General features: G+C 53.0%; 1 protein-coding gene across 1 annotated transcript; it reads left to right on the top strand.

The window, feature by feature from the left end:
• The first annotated feature begins 5,032 nt into the window (after positions 1 to 5,032).
• Positions 5,033 to 8,695, top strand: LOC102397824 (intestinal-type alkaline phosphatase-like). The gene is made up of 11 exons (XM_044937957.1): positions 5,033 to 5,189; positions 5,268 to 5,384; positions 5,499 to 5,614; positions 5,806 to 5,980; positions 6,060 to 6,232; positions 6,484 to 6,609; positions 6,698 to 6,770; positions 6,865 to 6,999; positions 7,091 to 7,282; positions 7,498 to 7,614; positions 7,742 to 8,695. Exons 1-11 carry the CDS (start codon positions 5,123 to 5,125, stop codon positions 8,035 to 8,037), a joined length of 1,587 nt encoding a protein of 528 aa, XP_044793892.1. The 5' UTR covers positions 5,033 to 5,122; the 3' UTR covers positions 8,038 to 8,695.
• Positions 8,696 to 8,969: the final 274 nt, after the last annotated feature.

The raw sequence follows: 8,969 nt of genomic DNA on the forward strand, positions 1-8,969 counted from the left end.
GTTTACATGAACCCACACATGTGACGGATGGTACAGAATCCACACAAACGCAAGTACGTGCAGGTAAAACGGCTGACCCTGAACAGAAATGTGAAAATCTGTGCGTTATACTGTCAGAGAAGATTGGAAAAAGCATGCAAGGGATGTCTGTATTACTTCTTAAAACCACGTGTGAATCTACAGTCATTTCATGTCAAAAACTCACATTTAACAAAGGGACTGGAATACACTGGACTGAAGATGAATCTTGGAGTAACAAAAATTTAACCTATGGACTGATCAAAAGAATCAATCAATTAATTAAGGGCCTTCCCAGGAGTTAGTTCCTCCTGACCTTTAGCCAAGAATTTTCTGAACACAGGACTATGTGGGGGACAGAGGCAGCTGTGGGATGGGGGACAGAGGCGGCAATGATGCCCCCCACCCCCAGCAGGCAGGTCCTCTAAAGCAGGGGTCTCCAACCTTTTAGGCACCAGGGACCAGTTTCCTGGAAGATAAACTTTCCACAAACTAGAAAGAAGGGGGATGGTTTGGGGATGATTCAAGTGCATTATATTTTATTGTGCTCTTTATTTCTTATCAAATTCCACCACTGACCTAATGGGAGGTACCAGTCCTCAGTCTGGAAGGGTTTGGGGCCCCTGCTCTAGAGGGTAAGTAAAGGATACCCTGGGTCAGCGTGCTGAATGAGTGAACAGCAGGTCAAGGGAGGAGGAGCCCAGAGGCTCTGCCTGGGGGAAGGGCACGCTGGGGAGGGGGCTACCAAGGTCCACCGGGGTGGGCGGGGCTTGTAGGAAGAAATTTTTTCTTTGGAAAAGAAATGTTTTTTTGACATGTACACATTTCTGTATTTATTTGCCTGCATGCTAAGTCCCTTTAGTGGTGTCCAACTCTTTGCAACCCTATGGACCATAGCCCGCCCCCCACCTCCCCCAGGCTCCTCTTTCCCTGGGATCTCCAGGCAAAAAATACAGGAGGGGGTTGCTATTTCCTCCTCCAGGGGGTCTTCCTGATCCAAGGATCAAACTCATGTCTCTTAGGTCTCCTGCATTGGCAAGTGGGTTCTTTACCGCTAGCACCACCTGGGAATCCCGTATTTATTTGTATATTATAGGCTGTGCTGTGTCTTCCTTGCTGCACACAGGCTTTCTCTAGTTGCAGGGAGTGGGGCCTACTCTTTAGTTGCGGTGCACAGGCTTCTCATTGCAGTGACTTCTCTTCTTGCAGATCACAGGCTCTAGTGGAGCAAGCTCCATAGTTGTGACTTGCTGGCTTTAGGGCAGGAAAGCATCAGTAATTGCATCACTGGGATGAATTATTTGGGGCTCTGAGGCTCTAGAGGAGCAAGCCTCAGTAATTGTGGAGCACAGCCTAAATAGTTGTGACTCATAGGCACTAGAGTACAGGCTTAGTAGCTGTCTCGCCCAGGTTTAGTTGCTCCAGGGCATGTGGAATCTTCCCGGACCATGGATTGAACCTCCTGGGCACTGGCAGGCGGGTGGATATTATCCACTGTGCCACCAGGCAAGTCCAAAAAAAATTTCTGATTTAAAAAAAAAAATGTAAATTTTACCATCTTGGGACTTAACCTGTGGTCCAGGGGTTAAGATTCTCCACTTCCACCATTTAGGGCAGATTCCATCCTTTCTGGAGAAACTAAGATCCTGAATGTCTGGCTATGCAGGAAAAAAATGAAAACTTAAAAAGGGAGAAAAAAATTACTTTCTTCACCATTCTTATGACCCAGTTCAGTAGTGCTGTCTATTCATATAGTTGGCCACAGATCTCCAGAACTTTTTCATCTTGAATACTGAAAGTCTGTATCCGTTAAACAAGTCCCCAGTCCCCTCCTCCCAGTTCCGGGAGGCCACCACCCAATTTTCTATTTCTATGCATTTGACTACTAGAGCTACCTAGTGAAGTAGAATCACATAGCATTTGTCTTTTTTGTGAGTGTTTTTTTTCACTAAGCATCATGTCTACAAGGTTCATCCATGGTGTAGAAAGTGTCAGACTTTCCTTCCTTTCTAAGGTTGCATAATATTCCATTGTATAGCTGTATCACACTTTGTTTATCCATTTGTCCGCTGCGGATGGTTGAGGATGCCTGCACCTCTTGGTTACTGTGAATAATGCTGCTACAAACATGGTGTGCAAATACCTCTTCCAGATCCTGCTTTCAATTCTTGAGGACACACAGCCAGAATTGGGATTGCTAGATGGGAGGAATGCTTTTGAACCTAACCTGGGGTTACTGAAATCTCTTAGCTCCTTATGATGAGCTACACTTGTGAGTGTGTGAATGACCTGTGGAGAGAATAGACTCACCCCTGCCTTCCATCTATCTGTCTAAAGAAGAGGAGGTCAATGTCATGTACTGAGCACTGGACCCACCCCTGCTGGCCCTTTACAGGCACCTAACACACTAACTTTTGACTGAGTGGATCACAATAAACTGTGGAAAATTCTTCAAGAGATGGGAATACCAGACCACCTGACCTGCCTCTTGAGAAATCTGTATGCAGGTCAGGAAGCAACAGTTAGAACTGGACATGGAACAACAGACTGGTTCCAAATAGGAAAAGGAGTATGTCAAGGCTGTATATTGTCACCGTTTATTTAACTTATATGCAGAGTACATCATGAGAAATGCTGGACTGGAAGAAACACAAGCTGGAATCAAGATTGCCGGGAGAAATATCAATAACCTCAGATATGCAGATGACACCACCCTTATAGCAGAAAGTGAAGAGGAACTAAAAAACCGCTTGATGAAAGTGAAAGTGGAGAGTGAAAAAGTTGGCTTAAAACTCAACATTCAGAAAACGAAGATCATGGCATCTGGTCCCGTCACTTCATGGGAAATAGATGGGGAAACAGTGGAAACAGTGTCAGACTTTATTTTTGGGGGCTCCAAAATCACTGCAGATGGTGACTGCAGCCATGAAATTAAAAGATGCTTGCTCCTTGGAAGGAAAATTATGACCAACGTAGATAGCATATTCAAAAGCAGAGACATTACTTTGCCAACAAAGGTTCGTCTAGTCAAGGCTATGGTTTTTCCTGTGGTCATGTATGGATGTGAGAGTTGGACTGTGAAGAAGGCTGAGCGCCGAAGAATGGATGCTTTTGAACTGTGGTGTTGGAGAAGACTCTTGAGAGTCCCTTGGACTACAAGGAGATCCAACCAGTCCATTCTGAAGATCAGCCCTGGGATTTCTTTGGAAGGAATGATGCTAAAGCTGAAACTCCAGTACTTTGGCCACCTCATGCGAAGAGTTGACTCATTGGCAAAGACTCTGATGCTGGGAGGGATTGGGGGCAAGAAGAGAAGGCCATGACAGAGGATGAGATGGCTGGATGGCATCACTGACTCGATGGACATGAGTCTGAGTGAACTCCGGGAGTTGGTGATGGATAGGGAGGCCTGGCGTGCTGCGATTCATGGGGTTGCAAAGAGTCTGACACGACTGAGCTACTGATCTGATCTGATCTGATCTGAACACACTAACAGGGAGAAATATCAGCAACCTCAGATATGCAGATTATACCACCCTTCAGGCAGAAAGCAAAGAGGAACTAAAGAGCCTCTTGATGAAAGTGAAAGAGGAGAGTGAAAAAGCTGGCTCAAAACTCAACATTCAAAAAACGAAGATCATGGCATCTGGTCCCATTGTGAAGTGAAGTTGCTCAGTTGTGTCTGACTCTTTGTGACCCCATGGACTGTAGCCTGCCAGGCTCCTCCATTCATGGGATTTTCCAGGCAAGAATACAGGAGTGGGTTGCCATTTCCTTCTGGTCCCATTACTTCAAGGCAAATAGATGGGGAAACAATGGAAATAGTGACAGACTTTATTTTCTTGGGCTCCAAGATAACTTCAGATGGTGACTGCAGTCATGAAATTAAAAGATGCTTGCTCCTTGGAAGAAAAGCTATGACTAACCTAGACAGCATATTAAAGGCATTACTTTACTGACAAAGGTCTGTCCAGTCAAAGCTATGGTTTTTCCAGTAGTCATGTATGGATGTGAGAGTTGGACCATAAAGAAAGCTGAGTACCGAAGAAATGATCCTTTTGAGCTATGGTATTGGAGAAGACTCTTGAGAGTCCCTTGGACCGCAAGGAGATCAAACCAGTCAATCCTAAAGGAAATCAGTCCTGTATATTCATTGGAAGGACTGATCCTGAAGCCAAAGCTCCAGTACTTTGCCACCTGATGCGAAGAACTGACTCACTGAAAAAGACCCTGATGCTGGGAAAGATTGAAGGCAGGAGGAGAAGGGGATGACAGAGGACGAGATGGTTGGATGGCATCGCTGACTTGATGGACATGAGTTTGGGCAAACTCAGGGAGTCAGTGATGGCCAGCATGCTGCAGTCCATGGGGTGGCAAAGAGTTGGACACGACTGAGCAACTGAACTGACTGATTTACTACACACAAACATCAGTGCTCACCCAGTCTGGCCTTCAGTAATTAAGAGACAGACAAGGCCCCCGCTCTGCTGTCACCTCCAGCCCCATCCTTCTCCATGGCAGAGGGGCCCCATCTAGCCCAGTGCCCACCCCACCGGTCCAGATCAAGCCTGCTGAGAAGAAGAGTGTCTCTCCGCCTCAGGAAACCAAACCTAGGGCCCCAGGCCCAGGCTCTGTGCTTCCAAGTACACCTCCCTCAGCACCCAGAACCAACGCTGAGGCTCAGAAAATATACATGAGAAGGAAGGAGAGATGGTTCTCCCACAGGACTTGGTGAGCAGAGGAATGGGAGAGGCCTCAGTCAAGACCTTGAAAGTGTTCCTCAGGCCTAAGACATCTGCACCCTAATCCCCACCCTATCTTGAAGAGACAGCTGGGGACCATCCTGTGAGGGAGGGACCTGAATCCTCAGGACTCCTGCTGGCTCAGCCACATCCACCACGTCCCTCTGGCAACAGGTCTCAAAGTCATATGGCAGGTAAGGGGCAGGGTGTGGTTACCTGGGGCTCTGGGAGGGACACGGAGACATTTATAGCAGGGATTTAAGCCCGGGCAGCCAGTGCTGCTGCTTGTAACCTGGTGTCCCAGCCTTGCCTGAGACCCGGCCTCCCCAGGTCCCATCCTGACCCTCCGCCATCACACAGCCATGCAGGGGGCCTGTGTGCTGCTGCTTCTGGGCCTGCGGCTACAGCTCTCCCTCGGCCTCGTCCCAGGTAACCGGGTGACTCCTGGCACCCTACTCACAGTGGGTGGCTCCAGGCTGACCTGACCTCCACTCTCCCCTTGAGCAGTCGAGGAGGAAGACCCCGCCTTCTGGAACCGCCAGGCAGCCCAGGCTCTTGATGTGGCTAAGAAGCTGCAGCCCATCCAGACAGCTGCCAAGAATGTCATCCTCTTCTTGGGCGATGGTGAGTGCGCTAGGCCGGTCCACCTCCTGTCCCCCCACAACCCTGGAGCCCTGGGCTGCCGGCTGACCCAGGCTGGCCCCAGGGACTCAGACCTGACACAGTGTGTACCTTCAGGGATGGGGGTTTCCACGGTGACAGCCGCTCGGATCCTAAAGGGGCAGATGGCTGGCAAGCCGGGACCTGAGACACCCCTGGCCATGGACCAGTTCCCATACCTGGCTCTGTCCAAGGTAAGGGCCAAGTGGCCTCAGGGTGGTCTACACCAGAGGAGTGGGTGTGGGCCTAGGGAGCAGGGTAGAAGAGAAAGCCCCAGGAGGGTTGAGGGCTGAGATAGGGGCTGGGGGCTGTGAGGATGGGCCCAGGGCCTGGGTCAGGAGCTGGGTGTCTATGCCAGCAGAGCTGAAGGCATCTCTGTCCCCAGACATACAACGTGGACAGAGATGTACCAGACAGCGCAGGGACGACCACCGCCTACCTGTGCGGGGTCAAGACCAACATGAGGACCATTGGTGTAAGTGCAGCCGCCCGCTTCGACCAGTGCAACACGACACGTGGGAATGAGGTCACGTCTGTGATAAACCGGGCCAAGAAAGCAGGTGGGTTTGGGGGTCAGTTTCTTGGGCAGGGACAGGCTCAGAGACCTCGGTGGCCCACTGTGACCTCTGCCACCCTCAGGGAAGTCAGTGGGAGTGGTGACCACCACCAGGGTGCAGGATGCATCCCCAGCCGGGGCCTACGCGCACACTGTGAATCGAGACTGGTTCTCTGATGCTGACCTGCCTCCCGATGCACAGACATATGGCTGCCTGGACATCGCCACTCAGCTCGTCTACAACATGGACATTGATGTGCGACATGATGGGCACAGGGCGAGCTGGGCAGAGGGGGTGGGATACACTCTCAATACAGTTCCAGGCAACCCACAGTCCTGGGGTCTCGCAGGGTCTCTGTTGGTGGGGATGGGGGTCACCCTGTAGAAGTTAAGTGGTGGGGACAAACCATCCCACAGACCTGATTGGGGAGGCAGGGACTGTGTGAGGGGGGGTGAGTAAAGGGCCAGCCAGGCCCTGAACCCACTTGCCCTAATCTCTGGTCCCAGGTGATCCTGGGTGGAGGCCGAAAGTACATGTTTCCTGCGGGGACCCCAGACCCTGAATACCCAGATGACAATGGAGTCCGGAATGACAAGCGGAACCTGGTGCAGGAGTGGCAGGCCAAGCACCAGGTGATGGGGGCTCATGGGTGTGGGGGTTCAGCGGGGCTGGGCCTGGGGTGTTGGGCTAATGGACTGAGGTCTGGTTTTGCCCTCCCAGGGAGCCCAATATGTGTGGAACCGCACGGAGCTCCTTAAGGCGGCCGATAACTCCAGTGTAACACACCTCATGGGTAACGACCCCACCCCACCCACACCTGCCCAGGATGGGTGCCATGGGCCCCCCATCCCCAGCTTGAGGGTCACCATTGGTCCCATTTCCAATAGGCCTCTTTCAGCCAGGAGAAATGGCCTATGAAATCTTCCGAGACCACACCACGGACCCATCCCTGGAGGAGATGACAGAGGCGGCCCTGAGAGTGTTGAGCAGAAACCCTCGGGGCTTCTTCCTCTTCGTGGAGGGTGAGTGTCAGCTCCTTGTGGATCAGAGGGGGAAGGGGCAGCACTCAGGGTGGGTCTGGCATCACTCACCTTCCACATGACTTTCTTGCAGGAGGCCGCATTGACCATGGACATCATGCAAACACAGCTTACTGGGCGCTGAATGAGACAATCATGTTTGACAATGCCATCGCCAAGGCTAGCCAGCTCACCAGTGAAGCAGACACACTGACCCTTGTCACCGCCGACCACTCCCATGTCTTCACTTTCGGTGGCTACCCACTTCGTGGGACCTCCATTTTCGGTAACCCCACAGAGAGTGGCAGGTCCTTGCCCCTAAGTTACTTGGCACAAAGTGTTCTGAACCAGTTCTGCCAACTGGAGTAATAATAGTAACTGCCCTACTTCACTCTGGTAAGGATTAAACCAGTGAACACACAAGAGGTGCCTCGGCTCAGCACACAGGAGGCGCCCAAAAGCTGGGGTCAGTGTGATAACGGGGTCCCCTCTCCCCTGCAGGGCTGGCCGATGGCAAGGCCAAAGATGGCAAGTCCTACACCTCCCTCCTATATGGCAATGGTCCGGGGTACCGGTTGGACGTGGGCCCACGACCTGATGTGAATGAAAAGGAGAGCAGTGAGTGCAGTGGGTGGGCCCTGGAGAGCAAGGTGGGGGGATGGGAGGAGGGGAAGACCTTACTCTGGAACTCCTGGGAAGTGGAGGTCGCCTCCCTTCCTTCCCTGAACCACCTCCCTCCTCTCAGTGGACCCCAACTACAAGCAGCAAGCCGCAGTGCCCCTAGACAGCGAGACCCACGCTGGTGAGGACGTGGCACTGTTTGCACGAGGCCCGTGGGCACACCTGGTGCATGGCGTGCAGGAGCAGACCTTCGTGGCGCATGTCATGGCCTTTGCTGCCTGCGTGGAGCCCTACACCACCGACTGCCACCCTCAGCCCCATAGTGGTCCCTCGGACACCGCCCACCAGGCTGCCTGTCCATCCTCACTGGCACTGCTGGCCGGGGCCCTGCTGCTGCTGCTGGTGCCCACCCTGCACTGACCCCCACCCACCCGGGCCTCAGGGCCTCCTCCCCACCCCCAACCTTGATGGACCCAAAACACCCTGGAGGTTAAGGCCCTGACTTCCCTGTGAGAGCCACAGTCCTCAGTGCCCCAGACCTCAGTGACCTCGGCTATTTTGAGGAGCTGCCCCATATTCGAGGATATTCCAGGCAGGGCCTCAGACCACCCAGTCTCTTCTCCCCACCCAATAGCCCTGCCTGAGGACCAGGCTGGCACCAAAGGTGTTCCCCACAGCAGACCAGTTCCCCACAGCGGACCAGAGCCTACGAGACCCCCACTGGGGGCTTCCGGGAGGCGTGTCTTCTGGTTGCCTGACTTCCAGGAGGCGTGGCTTCCGTCCTCCTGGAACCCACTCTGTGGGCACCTCGCTGGCCAAAGAGACATCTGGGGCCAGGAGTGCCAGGCGGCCCTCAACACAGTCTTCAGCAGCCCCTTCTAGGAACCCAGTGGTATCTTTACAGAGAGACAGCAACACAGAGGAGAGGAGACTTGTCCCAGGTCTCTCAGCTGCTGTGAGGGTGGCCCCGGTGCCCCTGGGAGATCCCAGGAGCAGCGGGGGAGCTGGGGGTGGGGACAGAGGCTCCGCCCTCCCGGGAGGGAGGAAGCAGCCCTCAAATAAACTGTTTCAAGTGTGATGCAGCAGTGATACTTGTGGGAAGAAAAGCCCTTAGCAGGTGGGGGCACAGAGTGTGTGTCTGTGTGAGGGGGGTGGTGATTCACATCAGGAGGTCAGCGAGGGGCTGATGAGAGGCTGACACTGAGCAAAGACCAAAGGCGGTGAGGGTGGGAGCAATGCAGGACAGCGGTGCAGGGGCCCCAAGGGGGCGTCAGCAGGGCCAGGTGAGGCCAGCATGGGGACCAGTTGGGAGGAGCAGAGCAGGTAAAGAAGGTCAAAGCTGAGGGAATGGG

Source organism: Bubalus bubalis, chromosome 2 (genome assembly GCF_019923935.1).
Source record: "Bubalus bubalis isolate 160015118507 breed Murrah chromosome 2, NDDB_SH_1, whole genome shotgun sequence".
NCBI lineage: Eukaryota > Metazoa > Chordata > Mammalia > Artiodactyla > Bovidae > Bubalus > Bubalus bubalis.